Source organism: Castanea sativa, chromosome 9 (genome assembly GCF_040712315.1).
Source record: "Castanea sativa cultivar Marrone di Chiusa Pesio chromosome 9, ASM4071231v1".
NCBI lineage: Eukaryota > Viridiplantae > Streptophyta > Magnoliopsida > Fagales > Fagaceae > Castanea > Castanea sativa.
The window spans coordinates 42,932,938-42,946,445 of record NC_134021.1 but is presented as its reverse complement, the minus strand read 5'-3'; the positions used below and the strand labels follow the sequence as shown (position 1 = coordinate 42,946,445).

General features: G+C 30.4%; 2 protein-coding genes across 2 annotated transcripts; both read right to left on the bottom strand.

The window, feature by feature from the left end:
- Positions 1-3,340: 3,340 nt before the first annotated feature.
- LOC142609264 (uncharacterized) lies at positions 3,341-4,351 on the bottom strand. Its single transcript, XM_075780848.1, has one exon. It carries the CDS (start codon positions 4,349-4,351, stop codon positions 3,341-3,343), a length of 1,011 nt encoding a protein of 336 aa, XP_075636963.1.
- Positions 4,352-4,390: 39 nt separating this feature from the next.
- On the bottom strand, positions 4,391-6,344 carry LOC142609263 (uncharacterized). The gene is made up of 2 exons (XM_075780847.1): positions 5,460-6,344; positions 4,391-5,191 (listed from the first exon to the last, which is right to left on the bottom strand). Exons 1-2 carry the CDS (start codon positions 6,342-6,344, stop codon positions 4,391-4,393), a joined length of 1,686 nt encoding a protein of 561 aa, XP_075636962.1.
- Positions 6,345-13,508: the final 7,164 nt, after the last annotated feature.

Here is a 13,508-nt window from a genome sequence, read left to right as displayed (position 1 = left end):
CTTGATTAAGAAAGAATTTTTGTATTAACATATTTAAATTATGATAAGTAATTATATTTAGAATTTTTATATTGTTATTATACATAGTACACAACATGGTTAAAATATTCTATCAAAAGATCTATCTGACCTCTTTAAGTAATATGTTAATGAGTGCTGCATTAAAAAGTAGCAAAAGCTAATAAACAAATATTAAGGCTTTAACTTAAAATTGCTCAACTCTTAAAAAAAAGTTGGTTGAATGCAATAAAAAAGTCAGCATTAATAAAACATAAAGGCTAAATATTTGTTGGTTTAAGTAGTTTATTGATAACTAGTCTCATCACACGCACGTGCTCAGAGGCTCTTCTATTTTTTGGGTAAAGGTTAATTTAGAGCATTTATTATAACTAGTAAATTACCCATGCGATGGACGGATAATGTTATAATGTTTTATATAAGATGATTTTGAAGAATGTTGTACATGTATTATAGCATAATTATTATAGAACTTTATTAATAATGAGTTTATTATAAAAAACAACAATTATAAATTGCATACATATATCTATTATAATTATTGAATTGAAATAATGAGAAATAAAAAATAAATTTAAAATATAAAAAAAAAACTCATATTTCAACGTCAATGTTTAATCAAATCCTATTAAAGTTCAAAATTAAAACTAAAATTCTAGTGAGTGCAGTTAGTGCCAAATTTGCCAAGTTTAGATTTGAAAACACTCTGTTATTTTTTGTAAGTATCCCAAGCTAATATCAACATGACCATTTGCAATATGCAGTAATTTGAAAGTCACAAACCACAATGGTTAAAAAGTAATTACAACATATAAATTTGGATGATCCCTTAAAGCTTTCAAATCTTCAATCCTTCATCATACATAGAAAACTTCATTAATTTTGCATGCCTTAAAATTATAAATTATTATTAATTAAAAAAGAAAAATTCCTTCTAGTTGAAAACATTAAAAATAACATCCCAAAGGAAACAACGGGGTAAAATAAAATTGGCCTCAAAGAAATACTCCAATTCTGATGATACATTTGTGATTTTGGCAAATGTGCAAACTGTGGAGAGAGAGCCATTGGATATGATTGGATCCTTTGCAGACTGGCGACAACGTGGCGTGGGTGACAATGGTGGAGATTTGGGCTATCTGGTGGCAGTGGTAGGTGGTTTAGGATTTCAATTTGGCTAAATGGTGTGTTTTGGGTTTTCAGTTTCTGTTGTGAAATTTTTTCAGTTTGGCTCAAGGGATGATGGTGAAATTGTAGATTTGTTTGGCGATGGTGATGAAGATATGGTGGTGATGTTGCAGAGTGAAGAGGAGAGGCAAGAGAGATGAAAAAATTATAGAAATTGTTAAGATTTTTGTTAAGACTCAGGGCTGGAAGTATGGTAAAGCCTAAAATGTAACTTGGATAATTGCAAGGGGTAGGCAAATGAAGGGTTAGACGCAGGGCTGAATTAATGGTATACTTGAAAGTTTAAACGTTAGAGGAGTGAGGAGTAATAACAGATGAGGTGTAAAAACTTGAAACAAAAAAAGAAAAAAAAAACCAAAAAAAGAAAAAAGATGGATGGATTAAATAAAAAAGCTATAGAAAGCGCCACTTGGCAGAACCTCATGCTCTCTCGCATGAGGTCTCTGCTTTTATATATATATATATATATATATATATTGATTTGGGAGCACTACATTTGTCAATCACAAAAAAAACCTAGAGGTGTGATGAAAAATTATTTCACTTGCTAATGCATAATATTCATCACACCCTTAGGTTTTTTTTTGTGATTGAAAAATGTAGTACTCCTAAATTATAATAAATGCTCTAAATTAACCCTTACCCAAAAAATAGAAGAGCCTTTGAGCATGCGTTCAGGCTAGTATTCCGTAATTATTATCCATTTTTGCCAATTTTGTGTATGTAGTAATCAACGTGTTATTAATTGGAAGATGATGCTATAATTTAATATTAACCTATAGGGGGAGGAAAAAAAGATGCATTGAATAAATCTTATAATGAAAATGCAAAATGAAATCCTAATATGGTGACTTTTACAAAAGCTATTATGAAAAGTTGATGGATCAATGTAGAAAAATGAAATATTTACATCAAGTAAAACTGTAAAATAATTCACTACATCTGAAACATGGAATATGTGAACTTATTAATATTATGCTGGCTACGGTGGAGAAGTTGGTGGAGCAATGTTATTTGTTCCACATTCTAATTGCTTTCCAGCAGCATTTACCACGAACCTATGATACAAAATGTGTGTGTTTATGTTATTAATAGAGACTTTAAAACGTACACAATAATGATAAGTACAATAAACATGAAGCATAAACTTGTGAAATGAAATATTTGAACTGACTTTGTGATGATATTGCATAGCTCCATGTATGTGAAATGGTCTACTTCAGCTTGGGACTTGAAGAACTATCATTTAATTACCAAAGTTTTTTTTAAAATTTTTTTTTTATCCAAACTATGTAATTGAGTATTTTTCTTTATTTAAAAAAGTAGATGTGGTAATGATTTGTACCTGCTTTATTATTGCATCGTCCTTCACTCTCATTTTCTGTTTGTCTTTACTGTTTTGAATGTTGAAAATTGCATCGTCCTTAGTTTTTTTTGTTCGTTTCTTTTTTTTTTCTCATGGATATTGGAAACCACATTGTCCTTGATTTTAATTATTCGTTTGTCTTTGTTGGCATGAGTGTTAGAGATGACATTGTCCTTCATTTTTCCTTTGTCTTTATTCTTATGGATGTTGGAAATCTCATTGCTCTTGACATTGATTTGTTGTTTGTCTTTGTTCTTGGAACTTCAAAATGAAGAAAAAAAATTGTTTGTAAATTAAGATTATCAATTAGTTATTTTCCTATTTTAAAAAATAGCGTAACAAACCTTTCCAATTTTTGTGACTCTAAAACTCATTTCACTTCTTTCCAAAGCTCTTTCTTGTCAGCTCGAATAGTGAATCCCCATCCAGGTGAATAAATTTCCAATTTGCAAACCTAACCCATACACAACATGACATTTTTAATATTAATTTTTATAAATCAATAGAAAGGGATGCTGATTAAAGATATCATTAAAAAGAAATATACCTTGTTATTAATGGCCTCTATGTTTAATATTGATTGATCATCCTTCCAATTCTCCCAATGAGTAGTAGGAACATCATGTACTCCATTATTTAGCATAGTGGACTCGATCCTCACATTTGAGCTGGGCATTGTTCCTGTTACCAATTATTAACCATTAAAATTTGTAAATTATTAAAATAAATCTATATGTAAGACTGTTCTTTCCAATTGTTAATTAATACCTATGATGAAGGGAACAAAACATCTTTATACACAATATTTCTTGTGTGAACCCCTTCTTCCTCAGGTATTGTTTCTTTTTGCACCAATATTTTTGTGGTGGATTGGGAGACTCCCCTTGATAACACCACATATAATTGGTCATGACTAAAAACATGATCAGGAAGATAAATTCCAACAGTTGGAATTGTCTGACCTTGCGCTTTGTTTATTGTAATTGCAAAGCTCAAACGTATTGGAAATTGTCGTTTGATCATTACAAATGGCAGGTGTACACTTTCTGTTGTCTTTAAAGGGATTCTTGGCAAGAAAACACGTGTACCCACATATTGTCCAGTCAAAATTTCAGCGTCAATTACGTTGTTAAAACATCCACGGCAAATCAATCTTGTACCATTACATAATCTAACTTTTGGATCTATATTGCGCAACAACATAATTGGAGCACCCTTTTTCAGCCTTAATATATGTGGTGGTAAACCTCCTGGAGATATAGAATTTAGGAATTCTTGTTGATATAGATTTTGTGTATCTCCTTCAATCTCATCAAAAAAATGTAACGTAAACTCATCTCTTGGGAACCGAGAAATTATCTTTGCATTAAGTTGTTCAACATCATCATTTATAGGTGTTAGTAAAACCCTATCAACCATATATCTTGCATCATTGGCATGTTCTTGCAAACTTGGAAAAACTTGATCAATCAAGTTGTATATAGAATGCTGACCTTCCCATTGCATTGCCATTGAAGGGGGTAGTTTAATCAAATCATCCATTATAAATAGTTCATTCCCATCACTGATGCGTTGTATATACTCAACAAACTCTTCATCATTGACAGACCTCATATTCTGCTTCAAATGTAACACTTTGACATCTTTCCATAATGGGGACTTCACTATACATGCATCAATCATTTCTGCCTTTGTACCCTTTGGAACAACTGGAAGTACTTGATGAAAATCTCCCTCCAAAATTAGCACCTTCCCACCAAAAGGTAAATTTACTTCCATAATATCTTTAAATGTTCTATCTAAATATTCAAGTGCACATCAATTTACCATTAGGGCTTCATCCAAAATAATTATGGTGGCACGTCTAATAAGTTCAGCTAAGTCTGATTGTTTACTTATTGAGTAAGTAGATGAAGCATTGGGAGTTAAAGGAATCTTAAACCTGGAATGTGTTGTTCTTCCACCAGGGAGTAATGTTGCTGTTATGCCAGATGTAGCTGTGGCAATTGCAATATGACTAGTTTTTCTCAAGGTTACTAATATTGTGCGATACAAAAATGTTTTCACAGTTCCTTCAGGCCCATCGACGAAGAATATCATGCTTTCCTTACGATCAATAACTGTCATGATTGTTTGATATGCAACTCTATGGTCATTATTCAACTTCCCAATTAAAGTGAGTTCTTCATCTACATTAGGAACAATTAGCTCATCTTGTATGAGTCTTGGTACAGTTGAACCATTGTCACATTCTCCAGTTGAAATCGGCAAATTATACTCCATGATGTGCTTTCCATGTTGCAAGAGCAACGTCTCTAAATCATTGAGAAGTTTATTTGTACAACGTGTCTCTGTTGTAACAGATGTTGATGGGTAATCTTCTACCATATATGGGTAGAACTCATTCCATAATTCTCTTACTCCAGTTGGCAGACAAAATACCAATATTGTTGCAAACAATCTTCTTAAAGCTGACGGCATTCGAATTTCTCTTGCCTTAAGCAGACACTGTCGTATATTGTTATCATTCTCTAGTAAACCTCTTTGTTCAGCTGCTTGCTTAAAAGTTGGATACGTTATCCCATTGACAGTCAATAAATCATCAAATCTTATTGGTCCCTTCACATGATTAAGAAGAACACGCAGATTGAACTTCTCTCCATCAAATGGTGAAACAGTATATACCCTGCCCACTACTTTTTTATAAGATCTTCTTAGTGTCCATGTTTTGTTTTTTATAATCCCAACAATAATGCTCAGGAAACTCTCTATATAGATAATTTCGTGCATCATGATCAATCATATTTGTATAAAAAAATTCAGTGAACATTGTCTTTTTACTTCGCTCCAAAACATTAGCAATAGGCTCATGTGGTCTAAAACGTACCTGTTGTCTATCTGGAAGATGAATTTGCAAACGAAAAACAGCAGGGTACATTCGATACATAGGAAAAGCAAATATCTTCCAACATGCCTCTGGGGCACATGCCCATCTTGCATCAATGTACTGCTGCACCTCATCATAATTTGGGTCTGGTCTAACTTCCATAGAGACACAATCTGGACCTTTATACACATGTTTATATAAGTATTTTACACTCCTGATACTGTAACATATTTCAACATTAATATGGCAATTATATTTCGACAGTAACCGAGGATTAAATGGAACAACCCAAGTGTTATCTACCATAATCCTGCAATGATCATTCAACGACACGGGATTATTAGTATCAAATCGTTTGTAAACAGGATATGAGTCATTGCCTTGGTAGGTTTCTGGCGAGAAAGGCTTTAGGTATCCCTTTTTACATTGCCCATTTTTCATATACGGTGATCTTGGATTTTGTATTCCGCAAGGACCATGTATCATATGCTTTAATATAGCTTTATGTAATTGAGGTTGTTCTTCCTTACACGGTATTTCAGCTTTAACAACCCGATCGTAGTCCTCTGGATTATGCAATTTATCATCTTCATCGAGAATTATAAGCATGTGTGCATGTAGTAAACCCCTTTTTTGGAACTCAAAGACCTGCACATATACAATAACTTTTCCAAGAACCCCCTTAACCACGATATCATCTTTCAATTCTTCAAATTTTGATTTAAAAACTCTTGCAAGCAAGTCTGGATGATCTTGAGCGGTTTGTGTAGGTAAAAGCTCATTTTGGATTTCTTCCCATCCTGGATTGCACGTCATTGTGATGACTAAATCTGGCTTTCCAAACTTTTGAACCAATGACATAGCATCTTGAAATCGCTGAATCATATCGTGTGGGCTTCCCACAAATGATGATGGTAAAATGGTTCTATGTCCAACATTTCCTAAATATAAGATGACAAAGTTCGGCCATTAATAAATATTGATGCAAATTCGCCATTAATGAAGTAATGTAAATTTCAAGTGTGAAGTTTACATTACTAGTATCACACTCTCCTTCGTGGAGAGCATCTTGTAGGCCTTGGTACAGATCCACCCTAATAGAATCTTGATTGTGCTCAAACCACCTAAGCTTGTGTGTTTCAATTTTGACATAATTATCAACAACATATTGTTGTGAAAGGCGTCCTCCATACTAGATCATTGATAGATCATCGAGGCGAATCTTCGAGAATAGTAAAAATAGATTTAGGTTTAGTTATTTCATAGTGTAAGTGGCATTTTGAAGTAATAGATTGAAAATAATAAAATTGTTACCTGAAGGACGTATGCATAATAATCGAGACATGACACTTTATTTCTATTAGTGTCGCGTGTGTTGATATCTCATCCATATGTTCCAAATGGAAAAAGTATTGGGTACTGCAATGGATCATAATATCCTGCTGTATCTTGAACATTGATCAAATTACCACCAAATGTTTGAACCAAAATTTCTCTGCCACTTAAACACCCAACTTCTTCACCTTCTACAATAATAGCTGCCACTTGGGAAGTGCTGGGAAGGCAATATTGAGGTTGGTTTAGAGGTTGTTCTTTAATGAGGAGTTTACATTGATGTAAATTTGGAGTTCAAGATAGTTGACGAAATCTCTCCACAAATGGGTTATGCATGTCTAAGATCCTCTGAATAAGTCGCACAATATCTTCATGAGCTTCTACAGATTGAGACATTCTGCGTTGTATTTCAAGATCGGTGTCGTAGATATACAACTGTATATGCCGCACACTTAGAGGTGTATGTTGTAAAAGACTACCGATTCTATGATAGATGGCACCTTGGGCACGAATTGTATATATTCCTCGACTATTTGAGGCCATGCTTTCATCCACATGCACACCCATTGAGGTAAATGCAAACATGTTGTTGTAAAAGCGTATATATTGCCTGAAATATCTGCCTCGTGGTGTTTGCTCACAAATGAGCTCCATAAATTCAGGACAAATTGGTATGTTGGGTAAGGATATTTTTCCATCTTTGCAACACATCGAGAATGTCTCTCGATGGAACAAACGGGCATTACAAAATCGACATGTCTTTGGTTGTGGTAGTTGGTACCTAATGGTCTCTCTACCTTCTTTAAAATCTTTGGCACAATTATATCTGCCTTGCATACAATTTGTTACATGTGCAGTCCCATCAAATGTGTTGTCAACACCTAATTTTATTTTTGAGGAAAAAATTAGAGATAAAGAGTGCAATGATAGTTGTAAAAGGAAATATTAAAAATTGTATGAAATATTATGTCGTGAAATAAGCAAAATATTAATAATGTTTCAAATATGCAGCATGTAAACAAATAATAAAATTGAATAATAATAAACATGTAAATTGAAATAAAAATGGTGACATTGAGTAACAAACCTTGTTCTCTGTAGCCATCCCCATGATTTTGATCATTTATATTTTCAACTTCTTCAGTTCCTTCCACATCTGCAATGTAATTATACAAAACGCTAATTTAAAAAAAAAAAAATTATAATGGTGCAAAGTTTAGAAATATTTGATATAGAACTTACCATCATTAACATCAGAATTTATATGACTTGGTCCAGCCTCAAAGTCATTTGGCATTATAGTTGGATATATTGGAGGTAAACCTAAAGTTATTATAAACATTAAGTTAGCATTGTTCTTGATATTGACATAAAACTAACATGCAAAAATTTATATTTTTTCCCAAAATAATCATAGTCCAACCAATGAATATTTTATATAAAAGGTACAAAATTATGATCTCACCATTAGTTTCTTGCATACATTTCGCTCAACTGGAATATTTTGCACCAAGTTACGGATATGCGTAAGATGACAACTTGGTGTAGCCTTGCGATTAGGTGCTGTTAGTGATACACATGATGATGTTGCATTAGAATGCAGAACGTCTTCATTTAAATTTGTTGGACTTCCGACTAAAGTAATATCACCACCCAAAGTTTGTTGTCTTTGTCTTGCATAATTGGCACGACGTCTTGCCAATCAAATTTGTCTGCTTTCATTGTCTTCTACTTGTCTACTACGTCGAGCATAATATCTCCGTAGTTCTTGATGATGTTCTACGTCATTGATATGAGTCGTAGGTGCATTTTCCGAACTCATTTCTGCATTAAAATAGAAAAAAAAAATAATCGTGTTAGTTGCACATATATACATATTTAGCGCAATAATTATTCCCTAGTCCAAAGAGGGTGTATTTAAACCTGTAAAAATTAGAGTAAATAATAAATGCAAGGCACTTGGCCAATGACATGTAAGAATTGTAGTAATATGTGCAATTCTAATAAAATTTAGTAAAAGTGGAAGCATGTGCTATGTTAATATTGCACCCTTATTTTTGAGTTGCAATGGTCTAACACTAAAATATGTAAACACAATATTTTAGCCATAATATAATTTAAAAAAAAATAATAGCTGAATTGGTTGAAATTTCTCTCCCCCAACTATTAAAGGATATTATTTTAGTATTATTATTATTTTTGTATAGAAAAGGCTTCATGTTATTAATTGGTTCAAAATCTATAAAACGTGGGCTTTTATGGATTTTTTCCCCTTTTCTTTGAATATAAAAGTAAAAAATCATGGAAAAAATTACTTCTAAATAATAGGCAATATTTTAGGAATAAAAATACTTAGAACATTTTTTTTTTTTATTAAGTTTTAACGTAAAACATTGCTGGCATATTATTAAAATACGTAAAATATAGGGATTTTTTTTTTGCTTGAAGTTGTAGTAAAATAGGAAACCAACGTTGAAGGACTCACCACCCTAAAAAAAATGTTGATGCAAATTTATTAAAAGTTAGTCTATTATTTAGAAGCAATATTCAACATAGTTTTAAAATTTTATCTTTAAAGATAAGTTTTCCAGTATCATTCTTGCTTTAGTATCTAAATAATAGGCAAAATTTTAGGAATAAAAATACTTAAAACATTTAAAAAAAATTTTAAATGTAAAACAGTGCTGGCATATTATTAAAATACCTAAAAAATAGGGTTTTTTTTTTTTTTTTTTGCTTGAAGTTGTAAAAAGAAGGAAATCAACGTTGATTTTTTTTTTTTGCTTGAAGTTGCAAAAAAATAGGAAACCAATGTTGATGGATATACCTAAAATATAGGGATTTTTTTTTTCTTTTGCTTGAAGTTGTAGTAAAATAGGAAACCAACGTTGAAGGACTCACCACCCTCAAAAAAAAAAAAAAAAAATTGATGCAAATTTATTAAAAGTTAGTCTATTATTTAGAAGCAATATTCAGCACAATTTTAAAATTTTATCTTTAAAGATAAGTTCTCCTATATCATTTTTGCTTTAGTATCTAAATAACAGGCAAAATTTTAGGAATAAAAATACTTAAAACATTTTTATAAAAAATTTTAATGTAAAACAGTGCTGGCATATTATTAAAATACCTAAAAAATAGGGATTTTTTTTTTTGCTTGAAGTTGCAAAAAAAAAAAAAAAAAGGGAAACCAACGTTGATGGTTTTTTTTTTTTTTTTTTTCATGAAGTTGCAAAAAAAAAAAAAAAAAAAAGGAAACCAACGTTGATGGTTTTTTTTTTTTTTGCTTGAAGTTGCAAAAAAATAGGAAAGCAACGTTAAAGGACTAACCACCCTCAAAAAAAAAAAAAAAACGTTGATGCAAATTCATATTGGCAATTTTCATCACAATTTTAAAATTTTATCTTTTTAGATACGTTATCCAGTATCATTCTTGCTTTAGCAAATTTGCATATATGACAATGGCTTACAAAATCATCAAATGTGCAATGAAAGGCACAAAAAAGAACAATATTAAATTTCATAAGGTAGGATATTTATATTACAAAAAATGTTTTCTAACAACTACTTCATAGATTGACTACCATTTCGTTCACCCGAATTCATCCAATGTGTCTGCTATGCAATCTAACCAAATTGTTGATATGTCACCCTAAAAAAAATACAAAAAAAAAAGAGAATAAGGTTTAAATGTAAGAAAAACAACAAACAAAAATAATAAGAGGAAGAGAGGGCACCATTTAGAACACATACACTAAAATAATGAGCCAAACCTGATAACCATAAAGGAAAAAAAAATCAATATATATCATTCCTATTGTTTAAAAAATAGTCATTAATTAGAGAAAATAGTTAAACACCCATCAAACTGCCCAAATAAAAGAAAAGAAAAATAAAATCCATCAACGTTGGTTTCCTATTATTTTGCAACTTCAAGAAAAAAAAAAAAAAAAAAAGAGAAGATAAGATAAGATAATAAAAGAAAAGAAAAATAAAAAAAATAAGAAAATATAAGATAATGATATGAAAATGATAATAATAATGTTAACAAAGTAATATATTTTTGTTGGAGATAAAACAACCCTTTTTTTACAAATTAAACCATAATCCAAGACTTTCAAAAAAAAAAAAAACCATCAACGTTGGTTTCCTTCTTTTTTTTTTTTGCAACTTCAAGCAAAAAAAAAAACCAACGTTGATTTAAATTTTTTTTTTTTTGTTGTGCAACTTCAAGCAAAAAAAGAAGAAGAGAGAAGATAAGGTAAGATAATGATATAATAAAAGAAAAGAAATATAAGAAAAGATAAGTTAATGATATGAAAATGATAATGATAATGTTAACAAAGTAATATATTTTTGTTGGAGATAAAACAACCCTTTTTTTACAAATGAAACCATAATCCAAGACTTTCAAAAAAAAAAAAAAAGAGAAGATAAGGTAAGATAATGATATAATAAAAGAAAAGAAAAATAAAAAAAAATATAAGAAAAGATAAGATAATGATATGAAAATGAAAATGATAATGTTAACAAAGTAATATATTTTTGTTGGAGATAAAACAACCATTTTTTTACAAATTAAACATAATCCAAGACTTTCAAAAAAAAAAAAAAAAGTTACTAACCTGAGGGAAGCAACCTTCAACCCTGAGCGTTATGATGGCAAGGCATTAAGCTTGGTGGCAAAAAAAAAAAATTGTACATATAATAGAACCTGCTCGATGTGGCCCAAAAAAAAATCAGACTTAAAAAATGAACATGAGGGAAACAAACTTCATGCATACAGAAATAAAAAGTGAGATCAGAGAGAGAGGGCTGAGATTTGATATAAGAAAAAGCTTACCTCAAATCTATGCTGTTGTTGTTGTCGTTTGTATTGAAATTTGAAGCAAAGAGGTGGGCGAAAGGAGTTTGAAAACACAGAATTGAGAGAATTGCATAACTGAAGAAGAAGCAAATTGAGTTTGAAAACTAACGTAAGTGTATTGGAAGTGTGCTCCTATTTTGTAGATAGTGTTTTACGTGGAAGTTAAAAAACCATTTTTGCTAAGTTTTGCCCCTACTTATAGGTTGTAGGGGTATTTTAGACAAAAAAAAAATCTTTTACCAAACTATCCTTTAGTTTTGTCTCTACTTAAACCTAGGGATGTAGGGGTATTTTGAAAAAAAAAAAAAAATTCACTCTAAACAGGTGCAGCCGCTTAAATAGTAGTATAGATAATATAATTTATAAGTGAATAAATAAATAAATAAATTATTTTTTAGTGATCCTATTTTGTAGAAAAAAGTGTATTTAATTATTATATCTATAATTTTTATTTTAAAAATCTAATTTATAAGTGAATAAATTAATTTAAAAATTAATAGGAGAGTGGTCCTATTTTTTAGGCAATATTCTAGGCAATGAGGCTTTTTTTTAGTGGTCTTATTTTGTAAAAAAAACTATGTTTTTTTTATTTTTTTTATATATAATTCTTATTTTGAAAATCTAATATATAAGTGTATAATAAAGCATTTTGAAAATTAACAGGAGAGTGATCTTATTTTTTAGGCAATATTTTAGTGAAAATTAAAGTTATTTTTTTACCGGAGGAGGGAAAATCTAATTTATAAGTGTACAATAAAGCAATTTAAAAATTAACAGGAGAGTGATCTTATTTTTTAGGCAATATTTTAGTGGAAGTTAGAGTTGCATTTTTACTGGAGTGTCTTTTAATATCATCTCTACTTAAATATAGGACTATATGGGTATTTTTGAACTAAAAAATGAGGAATCTAAATAAGGAAATTTAGACTAAAAAATGAGGAATCCAAAATAGAAGAGCCTTACGCGCATGCTCAGACTGTAGGGGCATTTTTTCCTGTTTGGATTCCTCATTTTTTAGTTCAAAAATGCTCCTATGCCCTTATATTTAAGTAGAGATAAAACTACATGATAATCTGGTAAAAATGCAACTCTAACTTCCACTAAAACATTGCCTAAAAAATAAGATCACTTTCCTGTTAATTTTCAAATTAATTTATTCACTTATAAATTAGATTTTCAAAATAAAAATTATATATATATAATAAATAAATAAAATAGAGTTTTTTTTCTACAAAATAGGACTATTAAAAAAATTTTCAACTCCTATTAATTTTTAAATTACTTTATTCACTTATAAATTAAATTTTCAAAATAAAAATTATATATATAAAATTTAAAAAAATATAGTTTTTTTTTTCTACAAAATAAGACCACTAAAAAAAAAACCTCATTGCACGCGCTTTGCATGTGTGATGAGGCTAATAGAAGATAAATAATGTATTGTTTTTTATTTTATCTAAGAGGGACATAATGATAAATTTATACAAATTTTATTTTCAACCAAACTAAAAAGTTTCCCATCTTATAAACAAAAAAAATAAAAATAAAAAATAAACTTTCCATCCTACCATTTTTCCACCTTCACAACCAAATAGAAATGAAAAAAACTAAAATCTTTTCTCACTCGCATCTCCCACTTTTACATCATCACTCTGTTTCCTTTCCTCCCACTTTCTCATCTTCCCTGCCAAACCAACCCTTAATCTAATCTCTTCAGTCAAGACTCAAGACCCAAAACCCAAATTTTTTTTTTCCGCTCCACACTCGACAGACACTCTACAAGAGCACAAGCTTCGCCCCTCTTGCCTTCGTTGGTTCTCAGATTTATCTCTTTGAAATTGGGGGCA